At 41.2% G+C, this 26,131-nt stretch overlaps 1 protein-coding gene across 3 annotated transcripts in view; it reads right to left on the bottom strand.

Annotated features, from left to right (window-relative positions):
* PLEKHD1 (pleckstrin homology and coiled-coil domain containing D1) overlaps nt 1-17,725 on the bottom strand; it is a 48,383-nt gene extending 30,658 nt beyond the window's left edge. For all 3 annotated transcript variants that reach the window (XM_089521759.1, XM_089521760.1, XM_089521761.1), the window contains exon 1: nt 17,312-17,725. In XM_089521759.1, coding sequence (XP_089377885.1) covers nt 17,312-17,460 — 149 coding nt within the window. In that variant the 5' untranslated portion in view covers nt 17,461-17,725. The remainder of the gene's footprint in view (nt 1-17,311) is intronic.
* Nucleotides 17,726-26,131: the final 8,406 nt, after the last annotated feature.

The following is a 26,131-nucleotide window of genomic DNA, read 5'->3' as shown; positions in this document are numbered from 1 at the left end:
AGGAATTATCATATCACACATCACGACAATATTAAAATCACTGCACTGGTTGCCAGTTAGTCTCTGGGCAAAGTACAATGTAAAGCTTTACATAGTTTGGGTCCAGGTTATCTATGGTGGGTTCCACACCGCCCAAAAGTACGTGCTCGGCACGTACTAGGGTTAGGAAGGGGCGTCCTTTCCAGATGCCCCAACCCTAGTACACGCCGAGCACGTACAAAATGGTGGCACCCATTCTACATGGGCACCTCCATTTTGACGTAGCAGACGCTTAGCGTCTGCACGTCTCGGCGCCATTATGACGCTACAAGTGCGCCAATGGTGCTTTGCAGCATCATAATGGCGCCGCAAAAAGAAGCTGCTTTTTGCGGCTTCTTTTTCTATGTGGAGGAGTCGCATGGTTTGTTCACTGAGGCTCCTCCACGCAGCAAATGAGGGCGCCAGCAGACTGCCCTTTTGGGCAGTCTGTAAAGCGCCTATGGGTAACCACCCATATTATTTACCACATACACTCAAGTCCTTTAGTGGACATTTGCTTCAGTCAGAACTAGGTTGACAACTGTCATCTGCACTGCAGAAATAATCCAGTTTGACACCACTTTAACTGCCATGGCTCAATGCTGTGGAATTCTGGGAATTGTAGTTTTGTGAGACATTTAAGCTTTTTTTGTCAGAGAGCTCTGATGCCACAACTAACTACTTTCTTCTGTGACCCCTAGGCTGTGAAACAATCTGCCAGAAGAGATTTCTTACAGCATGTTCAGCATACATCGAATAGTTAGGGTGATAAGATACAGCCTTGTCTGACCCCTTTGCCAGTCAGGAACCATTCTGTTTCATACTACTAACAGAAAATAGCAAAGACTTGGAACTACTGAAGAAAGTAAAGAAAGAAAGTGCAAAGGCAGATTTACAGTTGAACATTAAGAGAGAGAGAAATGACCACAGATATTTTACATCACTTTAAAGAAGATGATGCAAACATTGAAATAGTTGAAGATTTTCATAACTTGCCTCAATCATTAATCAGAATGGAGGCTGAAGTCAAGAAATCAGAAGAAGGCCAGGACTTGGAAGGGCAGGGCAGCTGTATTGCCTCTGCACTGCAGAAATAATCCAGTTTGACACCAATTTAACTGCCATGGCTCAGTGCTGGGGAATTATGGGAATTGTAGTTTTGTGAGACATTTAAACTTTTTTTTGTCAGAGAACTCTGGTGCCACAACTAACTACACATCACAGAATTCCATAGCACTGAGCCATGGCAGTTAAAGTGGTGTCAAACCAGATTATTTCTGCAGTGCAGATGCATCCTATGAAAGAATTAGACAAGATGCTCAAGTGTAAAGATATGTAATTGAATACTAAAGTTAGGATTGTCCATGCTATCATATTTCCCATTCCTATGCATGGCTGTGAACATACTAAAATTTTGCTTTGGAATCATAAAGACTAGAAGCTTAATGCAAACTTCAGATTTACAGGGAGCCAAATTCTGGAATAGCATACAGATCTCCAGTGTTCCCTGTCATGTGTGGAAGAAGAGCCACAACTCTAAGAACATATGGTAAATTGAATATTGGAGCCCACTGACAGGGTCTGGGGATCCAGAGCCTAAAGTGAAATGTAATTATCCCAGCTGGCAATTTGTTTTCGATATACTGTATTCACAGCCACAAAAGGAACTTCAGAGCTTTGCAGTTTGTAATATTTCTTTAGGTGATGGGCTTGCTTGGCATTAATTGCCCCCTATATTTCAGAGTGATTCCAATTCTCCATCTTGGCAAAGGAAAGGCATTTTCTGTCTGAGCAGAATAAAGGCCTCTCCTGATTCATGTTCTAAAAGCTCTTGCTTGGGTAGCTGTTTTCTCTGGTTTCCCATAACTCAACCCAGAACCATTTCCATTAAGAGTGGCACAGCCAAGGGCAAACTACTCTATTTGCATCTCAATGTCAAAATGCCAGCTTGGAGACTCTCGGTAACATAGTTCAGTAAACACACATATTTACTAAATCAAATTTTCTGAGTCAACAATTGGATTAGCACAACAACAGCATACAGAACATTATATCATCCAGCAAAACATTCCTTGTTCCTACATGTCAGAAGCTGGTATCATGGTGGGATGGCTGGGAGCAAGCTTTCTGGGCACTGTGGGCCACCACTGGTTCCCTTCCCAGTGTCAGCTGGACTGCTCAGCTGCTCAGCCCACATGCTCTCCAGAGCAGTGCAACCATGTCACAGGAGCCAAGGCAAAGGCAGGCAGGCAGGGCTTGTGCGTTGCCATTCAACCAGCTCCAAACACAAACTGAAGCAAAGAAGCAGTAGAAATGTCTTCCTTCTCTCTCCAGAATATCTTGGGGAAGGTTTAATGGATGGTATATTGTTAATGGTTCAGTGATCATGTATTATTATTATTATTATTATTATTATTATTATTTTAAATCTAATAATCATAGAATCCTAAGGTTGGAAGAGACCACAAGGACAATCCAATCCAATTCCCTGCCATGCAGAAATACACAATATAAGCACCCTCGACAGATGTCTATCTAGCCTCTGTTTAAAGATCTCCAAAGAAGAAGACTCTACCACTCTCTGAGGGAGTGTGTTCCACTGTCAAACAGCTCTTACAGTCAGGATGTTCCTTATAATGTTGAGGTGGAATCTCTTTTCCTGTAGTTTGAATCCATTACTCCATGCCCAAGTCTCTGGAGCAGAAGAAACAAGCTTGCTCCAGCCTCAATATGACACCCCTTCAAATATTTAACTATGGCCCGGTACAGACTGCCCAAAAAGGGCAGTCTGCCGGTGCCTAGTTTTGCTCCATGGGGAATCCACAGCCTCCAGACTGTGGGACTTCCCCGTGGAACAAAAAGAACCTGCAATGGTGCACTTGCGATGTCATAATGGCACAGCAATGTGTGGATGCTAGGCATCCTGCACGTAACAATGGTGGTGCCCATCTGTACAGGGCACCGCCATTGTTACACACTCGTCATGTGCTAGAGTTGAGGCATGTGTTGGTGGAGCGCCCTCAGCCAACCCCTAGCATGTGACAAGGGCACCCAATAGTCCCATCTGTATCGGGCCCATGACTATCATGTCACCCCTTAACCTTCTCTTTTCCAAACTAAACATACCCAGCTCCCTAAGCCTTTCCTCATAGGGCCTGGTTTCCAGATCTTTTACCATTCTGGTCATCCTTCTCTGGACATGCTCCAGCTTGTCCACATCCTTCTTGACTTGTGCCCAGAACAGCACACAGTATTCCCTGTGAAATCTGACCAAAGCAGAGTAGAGTGGTACTATTATTTTCCTTGATCTAGCAGACACTATACTCCTGTTGATGCGCCTAGAATTGCATTGGCTTTCTTAGCTGCTGCTGCATCACATTGCTGACTCACGTTCGGCCTGTAGTCTACTAAGATTCCTAGATCCCTGTCATATCTACTGCCATCAAGCCAGGTGTCACTCATCTTACATCTATGCATTTCATTTTTACTTTCCAAGTGTGCTATCCCCTGTTGAAATTCATTATGTTAGTTTTGGCCCAGCTTTCTATTCTGCTAAATTCATTTTGAATTTTGATCTTGTCAGCTGGGCTATTAGCTACCCCTCCTAATTTAGTGTCATCTGCAAATTTGATATGTATTCCCTCTATTCCATCATCATCTACAAGTTCCCTTAATGCCCTTGGTTACAGTTCATCAGGCCATGAAGTCTTGAATTAGTTTATGGTATTTATTTATTTATTTGATTTATATCCTGCCTTTCTCCTTATGCAGGACCCAAGGTGGTATTCCTGTATGAAATTTCTACTTATTCTGGGCTGCAATCCCCTTACTGTATCATTTGTTCTCTTTGCACAAGGCTGGGCACTGTTTTCATTTTGAGAGAAGACTGAAACAAAGAAGGTGTTGAGTAGTTTGGCTTTCTCTCTGTCACCCGTTAGCATTTCACCATTCCTTTATACAGTAGTCCCTACCATTCCTTGTTCTTTTTCTTGCTCCAGACATAAACGAATCCCCTTTTTATTATTTCTAACTTTTCTAGCAAGCCTGAACTCATATATATAAGATGTGTGACCTACTGTGTGGCTCCCTTACTGTTTGGGGTGGAGAGCAGAGCACTAGTGATCCCCCTGGCATGAGCTTCTTCCCACGGTCCATGAGATGTCTACACAGTCTTGGGAAGAAGCAGGATCTGCTAGCCAATAAGTTTAAACCCCCAGTTTGAATTCACTGGCTTCACTCCAGTTGAGGGGGTTGTACTTACTCTCCAGGTCTCACGCTCACTCAGTAGTTGCTCTTGGAGTGGCATCCCACCTCCCACCTTCTTAACTGTCAGATATGTTGTCATTTTGAGTACAAGCTTCTTCTCTTACTGTTTAAAGCTTTACACAGCCTAGCTCTCTCTTATCTGTCAATCCTTATTTCATCTCACCATCCTGTTTGAGATTTGCAGTCCAGGAGCTCGGGGCTTCTTATTCAGCCAAGGGTTTCTTCTTCCTTGGCTTAGCTTTGTCCTTTTTCACTTGCTACTCCTGGAACTGTCTCCCTGAACATCTGCGGATTCTCTCTTCTCTTGCTAGTTTTAAATCCAAATTAAAACTTTCTTGTTCTTTAAAGCATTTGGAACTGTATTTAATGTTTTATAATTTTATATTTGATTATATGTGTTAGTTGTTTTTATAATTTGTATTTTAGCTGCATAACTTGCTTACTTTTGTAGAGTTTATATTTTATGACTTTTAGATTGTATGCCATTGGCAGGTTATATGGTGTTTTAATGATGCCTGTAAAGTGCCATGCAAATTTATGACACTATATCAATAAACATTAATAATAATGCAGGTGCTTTGGCCATTTCCAAAAACCTCTTTTTATTATTTTTAACTTCTCTAGCAAGCCTGAACTTATGATGACTTTTACTTTTTCTGACTTTCTCTCTGCAAGTACTGCCTGTTCATGCCTGTTCCTCTTTGGTAAATAATAATAATAACCATATTTATTCATATCATGCTTTTTCTCCAAAACTAGGACTTAAAGCAGCTTACAGTTTAAAAGAACAATACAAAAACATGCAAAAGTGAGAATTAAAATAGAATTAAATGATCACAGTAATAAACAACATCACTCATTAAAAGAATGCAATGCAATTTAAAAACAATTAAAAATAAAAGTGCTTAAAAACAATACAATTAAAACAGTACAACACCCCCTGCCCCCTCTTTAAAGACTTGCTGTTTTAAAAGCCTGTTGGTATAAAATCTCTTAGCCTGCCAATGTAAATACAACAAGGAGGGGGCGATTTTGGTCTCCCTGAGAAGGGAGTTCCTGAGTGTAGAAGCAGCCACTGAGAAGGCCATATCTTGCGTCTCTATCAACTGTGCTCCCTCTTTTTCCATTTGCACACCTCTTAAATCTCAGTTCATTTGCAAGTTTGGACTGTATATTTTAACCTTGTAAGCCGCCCCGATTGCATTTTGTAGAGAGGCAGGATATAAATAATAATAATAATAATAATAATAATAATTATTATTATTATTATTATTATTATTATTATTATTATTATTATGCTCTTTGTACATCCAGACCAATTTGTTTAAAGACTTCCCACTTTTCTTCCTCCTTGGAATTGTTTCTAATGGTGCCTCCAATGCCTCACCTTTAAGAAATTCTCATACGGCACGAACTTCCTTACCACTAAACATTTCTGACCAAGGGATCTCATCCAGTGTTTCCCTAAGTTTACTGAAATCAACTTCTTCTTGAACTCCCAAACGTGTGTATAACTATGTTTGGCTTCCTCCTTCATCTGTATAACAAATTCCAAAAGAATGTGGTCCCTTCCACCCTGTTTACAAGGTCATCTCTATGTTGGTTAGGATCAGATCCAAAATAGTAGACTCTCATATAGCCAAGACCAATTTCTGTACAAGGAAGGAAGTACTTACTATGGCAATAGTTAGCACATTGCCTATAACTTCAGATAAGACACTCCATCCTGCCAGCTTCTGAAGGATGTATAAAACAGAGATGGTGAAACTGCAGATGTTGTTGGATTCCAATACGATCTGGTTACCCTAGAATGGGACTATTTACTGCATTAAAAAAACTAGGTCAGCTGAAATCTAACATTTCCTTCTCACACAGTCCTCCCTAAACTTTCCCAGGGATTTCCTCCACATACCATTGGTTCACACACCTGACATAGCTAAGACTGCTTACCTTAGCCTTTCCCAACCTACTGCCTTCAAAATGTATTGGACTATACTTCCCATCATTCCAGCTGACTAAATTGAGGTGAGGGGAGTTTCAGTCTAATAGCTCTCAAGGGCACAAATCTAGGGAAGGCCCACTTACATTAGTTATACGTGATCAGCCCCTGAAAAGCCCATTTTCCAGAGATCAGTGCTTTTGCTCCAAATATGCATGGTCAATGAGATTAGTTGGGTAATATTTGTAAAATGTTTTTGAAAATATAAAAGAGTTACATTATGCGTGCCCTGGGGATTATAACATTACCGTTAGGCCTTTTAGCAAACAATGCTTTTAAAAAAACCCTCCTGAGCAAAGTAGAGCAAGTAATTAATGTTTCGGGCATTTTTCACCATTTGGGAATAGCTTAGTAAAATAGAACAAGGCAACCTCAACAGCTGTCCAGATCTAAATCTCCTGCATGTTCCAATTAGAGAGACTAAGACTAGAACACTTTTTTTGTCGCACACTTTTTGGCAACTGAAACAAAGGAAGTAGGACTGACAGAACTAAGTGGAAAAGAGACATAATTAATGGGGATGAGGAATGATCACTGTTAATTCCATGCTTGGTTTTCAGCTGAAGCTGAAGAGATACAAGCATGTTCCCACTCCCACCCTGTTGAATTCAGAGACAAGGTGCAACCCATTATGGGCCGAATTCTCTGCGAACAGTTTTCATACCAGAGAGCGGAGCAGAAGTGTGTGTACGTGCGCGTGCGCGCACACACACACATATATACACACATACTGCATAATATTATTATGCATAATTTATATAAATTATTTATATAAACAAACATAAATTAAATACATTACATCATTGCTAGAAATGTGGGAAATGAAGGAAGATTTGGGAGTAGGGATGCTCTCATTTCACCTCACTCCCTATAGCTACATCCTTGTCCCCAGTGCTATTCTGGATGCATCCTCAACACTCCAGAGGCAATTGTCAGAACACATCAGACTGGAAGGAGAATAATCTTTTCCCACCTCCATCCACAGGGAACTTGTTTTCCAGGCTCCTGTGCTGCACAACTCTGGACTGAATCTAATTTTAAGAATATATAGAGCTTGGAAAAATTACTTGGACTGAAACTCCAACAAAAACAATATTTCCAAACTCTGAAATTATTCTTGGGCACCCTGGTCTAAATGCTTTGCAATATGAAACCGAGTCATTTTAATCTATGAATAACTGTATATCTATAAACTTGTTATAAATCTTAAAACTGTAGGTTTCTTGTAAAAGTGCCTGGAATAACCCTGTTAGAATTTAAGCCACTGTTATACTTTATACTTTCTGTCCTTTATACTAACAGTTTTCCAAACCCATCTAAATTGTATCCTCCAACTGTCTGATTTGGCAAGAACAGTTTCAGATAATCCTCTGTCATCCCACTTTTTCAGCTGCTTTTAAAATGACCCAGTTATTTTTTTCCTCATACTACTTCCATCATTTGTCCTCAGAATATTTGAATTGGTGCAAATTCACTTCACTTTGCACTTTTTTTAACTCAGGGGGTGGGGGTGGGGAGGGAGAGTAGAGGGCAAAATTGTGACCTTTCCTGCATAGTCAGGCAAAAGCAAACTGCTGTACCTGCTCCTAGCTTATGTGTTAATAACTTTTGCCATCTTGGCCACAGTCTGATGTTGCTTGGCCACAAGCAACCTGTGAAATGTTGATGAGTGCATGATGTAGTGGTCTGAGCATTGGACTACAATGCTGGCAACCTGGATCCAAATCCAAATCAGTGGGGCTTTCCCCAGTTGATGTTGAAATCCAGCAGCATGACTTTTCAGGAGGTTTGGTTAGTACAGCACAAAATGGTCAAAGGTCATTTTCACCTCAGTCCCAATCTAAAAGGAAGCCCTTTTAGATCATTTACTCAAGGGTCTAAAATTACTTAGCTGCATCAAGTAAGCTTAGCTTAAAGTTAGTTGTTGTTGTTGTGTGCCTTCAAGTGGTTTCCGACTTATGATGACCCTAAGATGAACCTATCACAGGGTTTTCTTGGCAAGTTTCTGCCTTTGTCACCCAATGAGGCTGAGAAAATATGACTTGCCCAAGGCAAGGGGGTTTCAGTATTGTTCAATTACTTTAGCTTAGCGTAAGAGTGCACCAAGATAGATAGATAGATAGATAGATAGATAGATAGATATGCATATATGCAAATTATAATTAAAATGGAAAACAAAATATGAGTTTGTTCAGATGTTACTATTGAATTATAATTTTCATTTTCTGTTATAGTGTAGGAAAAGTGGGGTTCAAAAGTGAAGTTAATTAAATAGGTTCCAGAAGATGGAGAGCCCATACAGCAAATAAATTAGTAGGCTGACAACCACTGTTTTAGCATAAAGTGGATCCAGGCATGAAGGAGACAGATTAATTTCTTCTTCTAGAAATATATGCAAAGAAATTTAGGTGAAAAAAGACACCTCACCCTCTCCCTCTGTTTTCCTATCCTGCAAAAGAGAGGAAGAAGGGAGTTTGTGGATGGTCTTAAGAAGAAACAGGACAGAAGAGAGGAAAGGAGGAAGGGAGGTGAAATAAAGAAATTTAGGGAGTGAGGGGGAGTGGAATGAGTGAAGGAAGAGGAGAGCAAGTAGATAGTGGAAAGTGTGTGTGTGTTTCTGTGAAGGGGGCAGTGCTTGCAGTGACAGAGACAGCAAGAGCTAGTTATCTAGTCAGCCAAAAAGAGTCCTTTCTCCCACATTAGTGAATGATTGGTAGTGATGCACTGCAGAATGAAAAGGAACAGCCTGAGTGCGTGCAGGTATCTTGTTGGCAAAAAGTGGAGACTGGAGAGTAATGCTAAAAAGGGACCCATCTGCATTCCTGCTCAGAATGGACTTATGACAAACTGGGGCAGCCTCTCCCAACATGGCAACTTCAGCCATGGCTGGGGAAGATCGGAGTTGTAGTTCAGCACAGCTGAGCATGCCAGGTTAAGAAAGGCTAAATGAAAGTTTTAAAACTGCCTAATTCTGTTATGCCAAACTAAGGAACTATTTCTATTTGTTTTTATTTCCTATCCTGTAAGTGTGAGTGGTTTAAGTCTGGTGCCCTTCATCTTGGCTTCTGCCAGTGCATTTCTTTTATTTCTTGCAACCTCAGTCCCTGCCAGGGAAAAGAGAGAGAGAAGTGTCTGGGCAGCCATTTTGACTGTGTGAATTTTCCTTGTCTTCTTGCCTACAGGTGTGGGGAGCTTCACCTGCACCAATCACCTGTTGGAAGAGAAGATCCAGCAGCTAGATGCCCAGGTATCTACACTTCTGCATATTAAGGAGCAAGAGGTTTTCCTGGACAGAACGGAATGGACTGTCCTGGATGGGGAACACACAGAGGAAGATTCTGGAGAGGATGTCACTTCCCATACACAGGAAATAGACGGTTGGAGAAATGTGACACACAGAACTAGGAACACCAGGGATCGTTCTGGGAGCTTGCAACTACAGAACCGATTTAAAGCCCTCTCACTGATCAGGAATGATGTGGGAGAACAGCAGGAATAGTCCTCAGGGACAGTGCAGGGGATCTTGGTAGAATCAACACAGGGAATGGCAGCTGCTAAGCCTCGGAGGAGGCATGTAGTGGTTGTGGGGGACTCCTTGCTGAGGGGTACAGAAGCAGTGGTTTGTGGCCCTGACAAGATGCCTCGGGAGGTGTGTTATCTCTTTGGGGGAAAGATCTGTGATGTGACAGAGAGGCAGACAAGACTTGTCAAGCCTACTGACCATTACGGTTCCGTCAAACAGGAAAGGAAGAGGAATAGCATTATATGTCAGGGATTTTTACACCTGAGAAGAAATCCAGGACTTCAATACTGGAAGCCAGGTGGAGAGCATCTGGATAAAAAATTAAAGGGTAGGGAACAACAAGGATTTTATTGTGAGAGTCTACTACAGACCCCAAGTCAAACTGAGGAATTGGATGATGCCATTCGAGAACAAATGACCACACCCTCAGAAAGTAGATGTGTAGTAGTGATGAGTGACTTCAGCTATCCCGATATTTGCTGGAAGTCAAACTCAGCCAAAACCTCAAGGTCTAGCAACTTCCTCAGTTTCCTGGAAGACAATTTCATTGTCCCAAAGATGGAAGAGACTACAATAGTACCAACTATTTTAGATCTGTTCCTAACCAACAGGATGCCCTGGTAAATGGGGTAGAAGTGGTGGGATCCGTAGGTGGATCTTTTCTAACAAATGGATTTGTAAATGGTTGACCTGCCCAACCCAAAGGGTGCTTAGTAATGCCTCAGGGGTGCCACAGGGTTCTGTCCTGGGCCCAGTGCTATTCAATATTTTTATCAGTGACTTAGATAAAAGAATAGGGGACACACTTATCAAATTAGCAGATGACACCAAATTAGGAGGAATAGCTAATACCCCACTGCGTGGAGAAGATGGCAAAATGCTTACAATACTGTATGATGAAAGAGAGAACTTCTAGCAAAACCAGCCACTGTGCTAAATTAATAAGAGCCCATGCAACAAGGAAATTGCATGTAAGAGATGTGCTTAGAATAGAACCTGGACATTTACTTTCTTAGACTATTAACTGCCCTAATCTTGCAGCCAGCATGGCTAATGGCTGGAAGATTCTGGGAGCTGTAGTCCAAAATAGGAATTTTTCAAAGCTCAGAACTAAAATAAAATTACTCCCAGGCAGTTGTAAAGATGTTGTAGTCAGTGATCTCCCTCTCTCACATGGGCTAAGTGCCAGTCCTTGGCTCCTTTCACAAACACAATGACAGTGGTGTTTTAGACATTACTTGCTTACAAATATGAAACCATTGTAATTTCTTCTCATTTTATATTAGCAAAACTTGAGTTATGCTAAATTTAATGCAGAAAAGAAAATATGACGAAGCACAAATTTCCTGTCAGCAGGCCTTCTCGGAACAGTGGAACAAAAATGGTGCTGTTGCAGAACATTTTGTAAGGTAGCCTGAGTCTGAGGTGTTGCTTGTGCAGGTATTTTGAATTTCAGCCCCCAGAGCCTGTGACCATTAACAATGTGGGCTGAGGCTTCTGGGAGTCCCAAACATCTGGAAGACTTAAAATCTGAGCACTAATGATCAGCGGTGGTTCCCATGTCAATAGGGCAGTAAATTCACTCCAGACTTGAAGAGCTAGTCAAAGTGCCGAATCATGGACAGCTCCTTTAAAGTTCAAAGTAAAACCTAGACTGGATTTCCCACCCACCCTGACATGGAAGGCACCAGCAGCCACTGGTATTGTACTTTATCCCTGTAACAGGAAGAAAAATGGGAGATGTCTCAAGGAACCAGGATGGATGACTAAGGAACTTTCAACTGAGGTAAGTTTTAAACGGAACATGTATAAGAAATGGAAAAATGGGGAAATCACCAAAGAGGAATTCAAACAAATAGCGAGCACATGTAGGGGTAAAGTTAAAAAAAGCTAAAACGCAGAATAACTCAGGCTTGCTAGAGAGGTTAAGAACAACAAAAAGGGCTTTTTTGGGTATGTCTACAGCAAAAGGAAGAAGAAGGAAACAGTAGGGCCACTATAGTAGAGCCACCGCATGGAGAAGATAGCAAAATGCTAACAGGGGACAGAGAAAAGGCAGAATTACTCAACACCTTCCTTGCCTCAATGTTCTCAGAAAAGGCAAAGGGTTAATGGAGCAGAGGACAGAATAGGGGAATTTGAGCACAGAATAAGCAAAGAGATAGTACAGGAATACCTGGTTAATCTAAATGAATATAAGTCTCCAGGACCAGATGAACTACATCCAAGAGTATTAAAAGAACTGGCAAATGTAATATCGGAGCCATTGGCAATAATCTTTGAAAACTCCTGGAGAACAGGGGAAGTCCCAGCAGACTGGAGGAGGGCAAACGTTGTCCCCATCTTCAAAAAAAAAGGGGGGGGGGAGAGGATCCCAACAATTATCGTCCAGTTAGTCTGACATCAATACCAGGAAAGATTCTAGGGCAGATCATTAAACAGAGAGTCTGTGAATATCTAGAAGGCAGTGCCATAATCACAAAAAGTCAACAGGGGTTTCAAAGAAAGAAGTCATGCCAGACAAACCTGATTTTTATTTTTTTATTTTTATTTTTTTTGATAAAATTACCAGCTTGTTAGATGAAGGGAATGCTATGGATATAGTATGTCTTGATTTCAGTAAGACTTTTGACAGGGTTTCCCATGACATTCTTGCAAACAAGCTTGCAAAATGTGGGCTTGACAAAGTAACTGTTGCATGGATTTGTAATTGGTTGACTGGCCAAACACAAAGGGTACTCAACAACGGCTCCTTTTCATCCTGGAGAGAAGTGACCTGCGGGCCCAGTGCTATTCAACATCTTTATCAATGACTTGGATGACAGAATTGGAGGCATACTTATCAAATTTGCAGATGACACCAAACTAAGAGTAGTAGCTAATACCCTAGAGACAGGACCAACATTCAAAGCAACCTTAATAGATTAGAAAGCTGGCCCAAAGCTAACAAAATGAATTTCAACACGAAGAAATGTAAGATACTGCACTTAGGGAAGAAAAATGAAATGCACAGATATAGGATGGGGGACACCTGGCTGAATGAAACTACGTGTGAAAGGAATCTGGGAGTCCAAGTAGACCATAAGTTGAACATGAGTCAGCAGCGCAATGCGGCAGTTAACAAGGCTAATGCCATTTTAGGCTGCATCAATAGAAGTATAGTGTCTAGATCAAGGGAAGTAACAGTGCCACTCTGTTCTGTTCTAGTCAGGCCCCACCTGGAATATTGTGTCCAGTTCTGGGCACCACAATTCAAAAAGGATGTTGAGAAACTGGAGCGTGTCCAAAGGAGGGCAACTAAAATGGTGAAGGGTCTGGAAACCATGTCCTATGAGGAACGACTTAGGGAGCTGGGGATGTTTAGCCTGGAGAAGAGAAGGTTAAGAGGTGATATGATAGCCCTGTTTAAATATTTGAAGGGATGTCATACTGAGGAGGGAGCAAGCTTGTTTTCTGCTGCTCCAGAGAACAGGACCCAGAGCAGTGGATGCAAGCTCCAGGAAAAGAGATTCCACCTCAACATTAGGAGGAACCTCCTGACAGTAAGGGCTGTTCGACAGTGGAACACACTCCTTCCTCGGAGTGTAGTGGAGTCTCCTTCCTTAGAGGTCTTTAAACAGAGGCTGGATGGCCATCTGTCAAAAGGGATGCTTTGATTGAGATTTCCTGCATGGCAGAAAGGGGTTGGACTGGATGGCCCTTGTGGTCTCTTCCAACTCTATGATTCTATGATTCTATGTCCATCTCCATTTGTTTAGCCTTATGGTCAATTTAGTTCTACAAAGTATTGAAGCTTTCAAGTCAGCAAGCTTCCTGTTTGTAGGGATTTCAAGCAGTTCCTGCTTGAGAAGTTGAAGCTGTTAATGCTTTCCTCAGCATGTGAGCAGAATCCCCCAAAGCTCCATTCACCCTATAAAAATAATCTGGGATGAATCCGGGTTAAATCCTGGGTGTTCCCATATGCCCCAAATGCACTCGGTGCACTTTTGTGGGGGGGGGGGGTTTACAAAAAAAAAACTTAACCTGGGATATTCAATACCGTCCCCCCCCCCCCAGGTTTTCCTATCCTGACAGATCTATATCGATCCGCATTGTTGGCAGTGTGAATAAGCTTCTGAAATGATTCTGATTTCTCTGTATTGTTCAAAGGAATGGAGGCAGCTCCATTTTATCCCAAAACTATGGCATCTGTGAATAACACAAGAGTTAAAATGACTCGGACAGATTCAGGAACCCAAATAATAATAATAATAATAATAAGTTTTATTTCTATTTTCCTGCCTCTCCCGATGGATTGAAGTGAGATTATGACAGTATTTCGGACAATAAAATATCTAAAGTTACAATTTAAAAACAATTTAAAACCATATAATATCAAAATATGATAGCACAATATTAAAACCACAATACATCCTGCTATACAATTATCTTGATTTTTCCTGGGGTGAAGTTTTCTTCAGATCTTATAGAAGATCAGGGGGGTATGCTTGCCAGAAGAGATGTGTTTTTAGTGTCTTCTTGAAGGCATCTAAAGTTGGAATCAGTCTGATCTCTTCCAGAAGATTGTTCCAGAGTGTGGGAGTTATAGCTCTGAATGTTCTTTGGGAAGTAGTTACTAGTCTGACTTTTGTATGATCTAGTAGATTCTTCCCAGTTGTTCTGAGTGTGCGGGGTGGATTGTACCGGGAGAGGCGTTCCCGAGGTAGGAGTGGAACCACTGGAGTGCAGTGCCCCCGATACCTAACTCCCTCAGGCCTTCCAGAAGTATACCATGGTCTATGGTATCGAAGGCCGCTGAGATGTTCAAGAGCACCAACAGGGTCACATTTCCCCTGTTGATGCCCAGATGTGATCCACATCTCCTCAGGACAAAAAAATGAGTGTGAATGTCCCCTATGTTACCTCCCACACTGTTAGGAAAAGGTTGTTTAGACTGCTGCGAGCTCACAGGCGGACAGTGGGGGGGGGGGGGGGGAGAAGATGGACAGGGGTGATCTCTTCCTCCCCTCCACCACCTATAAAGGTCTTCCCTTGATCATCCTCAGCTCTATCTTCTAAGCAGCCCACCAAATAAAAGCTTTAGCTGCCCTCCACTTTCTACCACCACACTTTGCATTTATATGGAAAACCTCAGTTGTTTGCACTACAGCTTTGAGATGCCAGAGTTCAGAATTCCCTTCCTGTTTCTCTTGCTCAGAAAACTGACAATTTTTTCTGGCAGTGGCCTTATAAAATGAACTCTAGTAGCCTTTCAGATATTGTTGGACTGCAACTCCCATTCCCCTCACCACTGCCTATGTTGATTAGGGCCCCTGAGAGTTTCAGTATCTGGAGGCCCACAGGCTGCCTGTTAGGATGATCAATCCATAATAAGGGAAGAACGCTTTCTCTCCAGATGCTTAGGGCTACAACTCCCATTATCCACAGATAGGAGTTGGAGATTGTGATCATTGTATTCTAGCACATCCAGAGTCACCAGGATAGTGAAGAGTGAATATTGGCTATTGAATACTGCCAGTTCCTCTCCCCAACCATCTAATGCAACCAGCAATCCTAAAAAAGTATTTTGGAATTAAGTTCACACTTCACATAGCAAAAAATTGGGCAAGGGAAGCAAACACTTAAGTTCTTGGCACACCTTCTGTTCAATTCAAGCGAGTTCTCTCCTTAGCTCAGCGCTGCACTCCTTTAGAACTGCGTATTACCCAAAGACAATGTGATGCAGATGGCAGAATGCTGGATGGGCACTTGGCAGATTTAGCTTCTAGTCTATGGAGTGGGAATTATGTAGCCCTTCAGATATTATAAGATTGCAGCTCTTGTCATTCCTCACCATTGACTAAACTGGCTAGGTCTGCTAGGTCCAACAATACCATCATTCTACTCCTTGGAATGAACTGAGAAACTTTGGCTTTGGAGTTTATCAGATAAGGGAAATTGGAAGTATCATCCAAAGGCAATCCGAACGCAATCATGGGGTTTAACATTGCATAATAGACTACCACACACAATGTTGGGCAATGGGAAGTCAGTCCGAACGCAATCATGGGGTTTCACGTTATTGCGTGAGAGGTGATCACATGCAATTTCAGGCAATGGCAAACTATTTTCGGGCAATGGGAAGTCAATTCGAACGCAATTCGAATTCACGTACATTCTCTGAACTAGCAAATTCACATGAATGCATTCTGGCCTCACTTTCTTTTCATTTGAAATTAAGAGAAATTGCCCCTGTGTGATAAACTACTCTGTCATCCTTCTAACCTGCCTCACAAGACTTTTGTGAGGATGAAGTGAAAAGAGGAGAGAGATGCATGCTGGTTTTAGCCCACTGGAGGAAATAAGAGGTTTTAATGAAAAGAAAGAAAACAGACAAATGAGCTAAAGTTGTCTGTGATTTTTATTTTATGTTTTACTCTATTTTTGTATCTGTTTTTTACTGTTTAAATTGATTTGTTTGCTTAATTTTTCTTAAAAAATAGTTTGTACAGTACAGAGAGTGTGTGAGAAAGAGCTACATTTTTCCAACCTATCCTGTAAGCCATTTTGGCCCCCATGTTGGGATAAAGGCAAGTTACTAAAAACAACTTTTCCCTCAGAGGGGCACAGTGGAGAACAAAAACAGAGACAAAGAAACTCTGCCAGTCTACAAATTGGGGGGGGGGGGGTGGAGGTGGCTGGTGAATGCCAACTCACCCTTCCACCTGCACTTGGATCAAGTACATTGTCAGCCTGCTGATTTCGCAATGATGCACCTGATTATTACCTTTTTTAAAAATCCCTCATCAGTGCGGGTAAAGTGCACTGCTCCAGATCATTGGCTTTGCTGACTAGAGCAAATGCGATTGGAGTCCAACAATATCTGGAGGGCTACATTGTGTCCATCCATGCTCTAGACACACACTGCTGGACTCTGTCTTTTCATTCTTCCTGAGCTTTCTTGGACCCATCTATGCAGCCACACAGCCTTCCCTGCCTAGCTTAAGACTCCCTCAGAGACCATCCTTGATCATTGCAAAAGGGCCTTTTCTGTGGCTGCCACTAGACTATGAAAGTGGAACTCCCTTCCCAGGGAGACCAGAATGGCCCCCTCTTTGATGGCCTTCTGCCAACAGGCAAAGACCTTCCTCTTCAAACAGACATTCAAAATAAAAAGCTTTTAAAGAATGAGCCAGGGTGTTATATTGTTTTAATGTGTTTTAAACATTTTTAGCTTTTAAACTATTTGATATTTTAACATGCAATTTATTTTAATTATTGCAGTAATTGAATTCTGTCCTAATGTACTATTTTTGTATGCTTTTAATTGTACTGTTTTTTAATGTAGTAAGGTGCCCTGAGTCCCAGTCTTGGGAGAAGGGTGGGATATAAATAAATGTAATCATCATCATTATCATCATCTGGGCCCCCACTTCCAAGCACACACTGATATTCCCCCTGGGTCCCCCTTTTCCAAGTCTTTCCTCTGCAACTACAGCTCCCCACAAGGAAATTATCCAGCTTACCTCCTGGACCATTTGGCTGAAGGCCTCCCGAATGGTCTCTTCCAGAGCACACCGTACAGCTGCACTTTGGTGCTGATATCCAAGGCATCTGAATCTGCAGGGTCCATTGAGGGCGAAGGAGAGACAGAGTTAGATTTTGAACTGAACATTGCTGAGAGACGGATTTGGGGATCTAATTCTCTGTCTGTACTCCACAGCTCGGGGAATCAGATTAAGTGCAACGAACCAGAAGGACGCAACTGCTCAGGGGAGAGAAAGGGAGAGAGACTGAGGCTATGCTCTGAATCAATAACTGGACTGCTCAGTGTTCAGTCAATATTCGCTTCCCTGATGCAGAGTGGAAAGCTTCCTCATTCCAGATCAGCGTCTGATGCTCTGGGAGAAGAGAGTGAGCCTCTCAGATCAGCCCTGAAGAGTTTCTTTCATCAGATGGAATGAGGGTGCTCAAATCACAGAGCAAGCCAAATGCAAAAGTTTGTACGTCACCATGGGCACTCTCACTGTACAGTACAAGTGGGCACGTGCTTAAAGTGAACATGCATCTACTTTTATCCTGGAATCAGCTGGGCAGTTCAAGGTATTTTCTGCACATTGCAAGAATACAATGACAGCCAGGATCAGGTAGTTCATGATAATATTTTATCCCCATCACAGTGTCAGTTTAGAGGAATTAAGCAGCCATTTCACATCTCAAAACATTATCTGGCAGAAGTAGGCATGTTTTAAACATGCATACCAGTAAAGCAGTCACGGAGTGCCCATGTACAAAGTAGGCATAGATCCCAGCTGGCATTTTCTAGCAAAATGGATAGGTTTGCATGACTTCTGTGACTTTGAGTTGGGTTGCCCTGCTCGCAAATATATTGCATGACCAATACGTTTTGTGCAGGTTTTCACAGTTGCTGGGAGGACACAAGGAAGAGATAAAATAGAAGTGGCATTATTTGCAGAACAGTGCAATCATGTTTTGTTTTAATTAAGCAATATAGAATTTTTAAAAATAACAATGATATTCCAACCTCAATCCAGAAGTAGATCCAAACACTACCTGTATGCTCATCATAGGTTTCTGCAAGTTCTGTTCCTTGCAACAAGGAGACCAGTATGGGAAGCTAGTATGTATGAGAGCTGAAAGATAAGGACACCTGGTGCCTTGCTCTGTCCTCAGTTGTTTCAGATGATAGCTCTGACAGTGTCTGACCCTGCCGGCTGGACTTGATGGGAGTGGTAATCTAAAACATATATAGGACACTGCCTATTCCTGCACTCTACTATACATATGCTCTCAATCACTTTCCTCTTTCTGCAGTTCTTTTGTTTTGTTTTATTTTGTACAAAATCGTGTATTTCACTAAAGCCTCAATTTTATTTTCGCACATTTCCTTTACTGTATGTATTACTATTTGTTTCTGTGCCTAGAATTATAGAATCATAGAGTTGGAAGAGACCACAAGGGCCATCCAGTCCAACCTACTGCCATGCAGGAAATCACAGTAAAAGTATCCCCAACAGATGGCCATCCAGCCTCTGTTTAAAGACGTCCAAAGAAGGAGACTCCACCACACTCCGAGGGAGCGTGTTCCATTGTGGAACAGCTCTTATGGTCAAGAAGTTCCTCCTAATGTTGAGGTAGACTCTCTTTTCCTGTAGCTTGCATCCATTGTTCCATGTTCTAGTCTCTGGAGCAGCAGAAAACAAGCTTGCTACATCCTCAATGTGACACCCCATGCCTCATAATGCCTGCTCTGCTTTTAAATGTGTAAGCAACAAATTGCCATAAAAACATTACAACTTCACTGCAGTTTCCTCCAAAGGAAATTAATCTATCCAATAAAAGCTTCTAGGAACTCCTCATCATTCAGAAGGAGGGAAGCACATACTTTGGATTTTGGCTACTCTCTTCTGCTGTGGTTTGGTCTCATATAGTGGTGGTGGCTTGAAGCTGCTCAAAAGCTGAACTAGTTTTCCGCTGGAGAGTCATGTTTGGCTTTACTTTTGTTTAATTATTGGCTCCTTCATCAGTCAAACCGACAGATAGCTAGTTAAACTGAATGACAGATACCACCTTCATGTTCACTGTTGCTAATGCCAAGAAATCATGAATCCTTTATAGTTTATTGAGAGGAAAAAGGATGTTAACAGCTTGTTCATATCAGGTTTTGCTAGTGTGAAACTAGCAAATGTCTGAACAATGAATGACTTCCCAGTTATGATATTCTTTTGGCAATTTAACAGAGAGCCCAGTGTTGGAGTTTTCTACATCTGAGAATAATATGATTTTAGATCCAGTTTTACATAAAGGAGCTCAGGAATCCAAGGACAAGTAAAGAAATATGCATGTACCTTTCATCTTCTTGTATTACAACTGTTCCTACATGTACAACATTTCCATTTCTTCATAACTTGTGAGCAACAATATAGAGACACATGAAATAATATTCATAAATCCAAGGGCTGGGTGGGTCAAAGGAAGTTTGTGCCCTTATAGACTCCTGCGCCCTTAGGAAGCTTTTTTTGAGAGCTGGGAGACCTTCTGTTGCTGCTCCACTGCTCTTCTATTCCATGTTTCTGGTGCAGGAATGGCTCCCGTTCAATTCTATTAGATTTGAAGCAATTTCCCCTCCTAACTGCCTTCTCCACCATTATACATCTTCCACTATTTGGCAAATGCACCAGTCACCAATTCTGGGAGGGTTACTGCAGAAAGGTAGCTCTACTCTCCAACCCTGCAGGGAGGGGAAAGTCCAGGAAGGAAAATATGTTGCATAGGTCCCTGTTTATGCAGTTATTGGGCTGTACAACAGAACTGCAGGTTTAACTATCACTATGTAGTTATAAGTGGCAACCATGCCAATTGTAGTATCCTTTCATGCCACCTTATGTGAAATACTCTACAGTTCATTTGTCTCTTCTACAGCAAAGTGATCTCCACATGTTTGTATGTAATGACCATAGAAGACTTGAAATCACCTGAGAATGTTGGATAGAATCAACAGCAAAGTGCCCTCAACAATAAAGAAAATGCCTTTCATCCATGTGAGTAGGACTGCATTAGGAACAGAGTTTTCTGCCCTAAAACATTTCTTAGATCTCTGTCATCCATCATGTTACCAATCCACCCCTTCCTTCAAAATTAAATCAGTTTGTATTGTCATAGGTTATTGTATTCTGACACCATCACATACTTGTTACCATCCATGCTGGCCTTATTGTCTTCTTTGCTCGGTGCATATGACAACTGCTGTGCAGAATTTGTGATCACACATACACAAATGGTGTTCAGTCTTCACGTTTGAAGCAAAGAAGTTGCCAAGCCAGAAAACACTTTTTATAAAGATATGCTCCTTTGGGGGATTTGCAACCAGGCTCGCAGGGAATCACTGCTGCCCTCACCAACTCTAGATGATGAGGCAAAAATGAACACTGGTTATTTTTCCCCCTCTCCTTAACAGGTACACCTTCTAACCAACTAACAAAGAGAACAGAGTTGAGAACTAAGAACAGCATAAAAGCAGAAGGACATGTTTTTATATTAGACATATTTCTTAATTGTTCTTTTGCCCACGAGGGCTCAAAATGACATACAGTGAACCCTTGTTATACGCTGGGGTTTGGTTCCAAGATCCCCTGTGGATAACAAAATCCGTGTATGCTCAAGTCCCATTAAATATAATGACATAGCAAAATGGTGTCCCTTTTAAAAAATGGAAAATCAAGATTTGATATTTGAAATTTATACTTTTTTTTGAACATTTTTGTTGAACATTTTTTGAACTGTTTATGCTTGAATCCATGTATAAAAATTGTATATAAGAAGGGCCGACTGTAGAATGAAATATATAAAATTATTATTTGAAAGAAATTAAATACTTTCCCAAAAAAGCCAGATAAATTAATACCATGTTGGCTTCTAGCCAAAAACACAGTAAATATAGAGGCAGCCTTATTTCCCTTGGAATGAGACAGCTGGTGCCTTTAGGAAGCAACCCAGTGTACTACTTCTCAAAATCAAGTTGCAAGAGTAGTAACAGTAGGTCCTTTGGAAATTGTAGCAGTATATTACAGGCTCTATATGTAAAGCAACTAGTTTGCCTGCTCTTCATGAATAGTAGGGGCATGGGGTGACTATTGCTTCCAGGATTAGCTGTCTACACAGTGGCACAAAACTGGTGCAGTGGTCACACAGCCTTGAGGCCTGGCTTTACAGAAACAATATGATCAAGCATTTTTACTAGCAGTGTGCCCCCTTTCAATTCCACAAACGAACTCCCCCACATAATGGGCTGAATATTTCTTAATCCAAATTAATCCCCAGCTCAGTGAAAGAGAGTAATGTACTGTTCAGCTAGTATCTACATGGGTAGCCCTGCTGATTAAGCCGGTTGAGCCTACAAAATTGTCAATTTTAAAAGAGCAAAAAGAAGTAGGTGGGAAAGTTAAAATTTTACTTCAAAAAGCTATAAAGATGATCAGCATGGAGCCATAAATGTGAAAAGCCTACAGACGGTCACCCTGCCAGTGAGCTTTCCGGTTAATAGGACTCCATAGGTTATAACTGGAAGATCTGACTCATACTTTCCAGGACAGCCAGTGTGCCTTCTTTTAGGGGCCTCTTCTTGCCTACAATGAGACAGAAAGTCAGGTGGTTACATCAGCAGAGAAAACTTGTCATTGTGCCAATAATAATGTACAGCAATGTTTTTGGGGCTGTTTGATGTGGAGGACCAGCGCATTGTTTTGCAATCTGTCAAGAACCAGCACAAAATTTGTGCCCATTGGGTACGATCGTTCCTTCCCTTTCTGGAAACTTACCAGGGACCAGCAGTCAGTGGCTTAGGGACCATCACTTTGAGCAGCACTACTGTACAATAAATATATTACAGTACTATCTATCCATACTGCTGCACACTTCAGGATACCATTCAAGAGCATGCTGCTCAGACTCAAGACAATTTAAAGACTACTTTTTCTGTGAAACCAGTTACAGCTCCCAAGATCTATCTGTAAGGTCAGAAACTTCCAATATCTTCTCCTCAGTCTTTCCCCTGCCCCAACTTAAACATGTCATCCTTTTGAAGTGCTCTTAATATCTATGTTTGGGGACTGGCAAAAAGCATTTAGAGATGTTGATACCTGCCCTGTGGTTGAGAAATGTGTTTCCAGTGGAGGGAGGGCAGTATTCAAAATGATTCTTCTCAAACTCTTTCAAATGCCCCTGAGTTTCATCATACCACAAGGAGAATGGGAAAAAGGGAGAATAATGTATCCTTAGTTCTAAGTAAGTATAGCAGTAGCACTGAAGCACACCAAGCTGAAGAATTACATGCTTTAATCTCATACATAGGATGTATGTAAACTTTTCAAACAATAAAGGACACATAACAAGCAAAACGTAAAGGTGAAAAAACCAGGGTCATAGGCAATGAAAACTAGTGTAATAATCAATGCAGAGAAATAACAGATGACAACAAAAAAAGGAAGAAGAAAGCGACCTCTTCCACAAGATCTGAGAAATCAAAGGGAAATTTGAATCAAGAGTGTGGCTCCTATATGACCAACAGGGGAACACATGACCAAGTAGAAATTAAAAAAAAACTGATGGCAACAACACACTGAAGAACTATATAAAAGAGATGAAAGAATGACAGATTCATTCAAGGAAAAAACATTTGAAGATGAACCTCCAGTTTTAGAAACTGAAGTGGAATCTGCACTCAGAGCACTTGGGAAAAATAAATCACCAAGAACAGATGGCAAACCATAAAGCTGCTTCAAGTTAGAGACACAGGGCCCAAATAGACAGGCCAAAATAAAGCTGCTTCAGGTTACTTTGGAAGTATACTGTTTAAATGACACATGCATCTTAAGAGGCCAGAAGCTGTGCCAAAGCTGTGCTCCAGTCCTTAGCATACCTATAAAGTGATCCGAAGCAGCTTTATTTTGGCCTGTCTGTTTGGGCCCACAGATTCTACTCTAGTTCTAACTAACATCTGTCAGCAAATATGGAAAACAAGACAATGGGCCAGAAATCAGAAAAATTCAACATAAATTCAAGTCCCCAAGAAAGGGGACACTAGGGATTGCAGTCACTACAGGACCATTGCATTACTCTGCCATGCAAGCAAAGTGATGCTCAAAATAGTTTTTTGTGGAGTTTCCGGGCTCTGTGGCCATATTCTAGAAGAGTTTCTTAGATGCTGGCGAAACGTCAGGAAGAAACTCTTCTAGAACATGGCCACAGAGCCCGGAAACCCCACAAAAAACTATGGATGCCAGCCATGAAAGCCTTCGACTTCACGATGCTCAAAATTATACAACAGATATTTTTTACTACATATGGAATGCCATGCCAGCTGTCCAAGGATGCATCTACACTGTAGAAATAATGTAGAAATAAAGGAGCATCAACAGTTTAAGATATGCAGATGTCACCATGCTAGTAGCAGAAAGTAGCAAAGATTTAGAATGATTATTGAAGAACGTGAAAGAAGAAAGAGCAAAGGCAGGCTTTGTTAAGAAAACAAAAATAACGACCACATATTATTTACATCCCTTTATAGTAGACAATGAAGATACTGAAGTAATTCAAGATTTTCCATATCTTGCCTCAGTCATTAATCAGAATAGAGACTACAGTCAAGAAATCATAAGACCAAGACTTGGAAGGGTATCTATGAAGGTACTAGACAAGATCCCAAAGTGTAAACATATATAGAGTTAGGATTCTTTAAGGCCCCTTTCCATCTATGGTTGTGAAAGCTGGACCATGAAAAAAGCTGAAAGAAAGAAAATTTATTTGAGATCTTGTGCTGGAAAAAAGGTCTATGGACACCATGGACTGCCAGAGACAAATAAATCGGTTCTAGAGTAAATCATGTCTGAAATCTTCCTAGAAGCCAAGATAACTAAATTGACAGTTATACTTTTGAGATATCCTAAAGCATGACTCAGTAGAAAAGACAAAAATGCTTGGGAAGGTAGAAGGCAGTATTAAAATATGAAGCCCGCATTCCAGATGGATAGACCCAATCAAGGACCTTCAGCCCTGAGCCTGCAAGACCTGAGCAGGGCTGTTGATGACAGGGTGACTTGTATGTCTCCCATTCACAGGGTCACCATAAGTCAAAGATGCATTGATGCCAGTTAACAACAAATCAGATCTCCTCTAATCCTGAAAGCTAAACATGGTCAGCTCTGGTTACTGTTTGGATGGGAGACCACCAAACAATACCAGGTGCTGTAGGCTGTTTCAGAAGAAGGAACTATCAAAACCACTGCTAATCTCCTTTTTTGATAAAATTGCCAGCTTGGTAGATGAAAGGAATGCTGTAGTTATAGCATATCTTGATTTCAGTAAGGCCTTTGACAAGGTACCCCATGGTATTCTCACAAACAAGCTAGTAAAATATGGGCTAGACAGTATAACTGTTATGTGGATTTGTAACTGGTTGACTGACTGAACCCAAAGGGTGCTCAACAATGGCTCCGTTTCATCCTGGAGAGAAGTGGGGTCCCACAAGGTTTTGTCCTGGGCCCATTACTATCTTTATCAATAACTTGGATGAAGGAATAGAGGGCATGCTTACCAAATTTACAGATGACACTAAAATAGGAGGAACAGCTAATACCCCAGAGGACAGGATCAAAATTCAAAATGAGCTTAATAGATTAGAAATCTGGGCCAAAACTAACAAAATGAACTTCAACAGGGAGAAATGTAAGGGACCATGTTTTCTTCTTGTTATTGTTTTATTGCTGTATTGCATTATTGTATTGTCTTTCTGTTATTTTGCTGCCAGGGGGATGTCGGGAATTGCCATCTAGATGTCATGCCTTAATTATTACCATGTTGTGTATTTTAGATTTTGGATTTTGTATCTTTATTAGGCATTATGCTATGTTATGTACTTTGGATAATGTTTGTTGTTTTCTTTATTATGTATTTCTGCTTTTTGTATAATTATTTTATTGTTATTATGCATGTTATGCTACAATTGGTGGGGAGGCTATAATTTTTGTATTCAATACCCTTCTTTTGTAATCCACTTTGATTCCACAAGAAAAAAGCGGAATATAAATAAATATTTTATTATTAGTATTATTAAACTGCACTTAGGTAGAAAAAAATGAAATGCATAGATATAGGATGGGGGACACCTGGCTGAACGAGACTACGTGTGAAAGGGATCTAGGAGTCCTAGTAGACCACAAGCTGAACATGAGTCAACAGTGTGATGTGGTAGCAAAAAAGGCCAATGTGATTTTAGGCTGCATCGCTAGAAGAATAGTATCTAGATCAAGGGAAGTAATAGTGCAACTCTATTCTGCCTTGGCCAGGCCCTCCTGGAATACTGTGTCCAATTTTGGGCATCACAATTCAAAAAGGATGTTGACAAGCTGGAGCGTGTCCAGAGGGGCAACCAAAATGGTGGAAAGTCTGGAAACTATGCCCTATGAGGAGAGACTTAGGGAGCTGGGTATGTTTAGTCTGGAGAAGAGAAGGTTGAGAGGTGATATGATAGTCAGGGTTGTACTGGATGACTCTTGTGGTCTCTTCCAACTCTGTGATCCTATTTCATGCAAAAAAAACAAAAAACGAAAAAAAAACAACAACCTATGAAATTCACGGTGTCGCCATAAGTCGACAGGCAACTTGAAGGAACATAAAAGAGTAGAACTACAGCTAGACAGAAGCTGAGTTTCCCACAGGCCCTTTAATCTATCCCATTAGCATATGAGACTATGGCCACTGAAATTTCAAGCCCTATCTTCTGTTTTCCAAGCTGCTGTTTGTTATTGTGTGCCTTCAAGTTTCCAGCT

Source organism: Sceloporus occidentalis, unplaced genomic scaffold (assembly GCF_023333645.1).
Source record: "Sceloporus occidentalis isolate IW3139 unplaced genomic scaffold, rSceOcc1.0.p SCAF_4, whole genome shotgun sequence".
Classification (NCBI taxonomy): Eukaryota; Metazoa; Chordata; class Lepidosauria; order Squamata; family Phrynosomatidae; genus Sceloporus; species Sceloporus occidentalis.
Note: the sequence above shows the minus strand (reverse complement) of the source record. Positions and strands in the feature narration are given on the sequence as shown.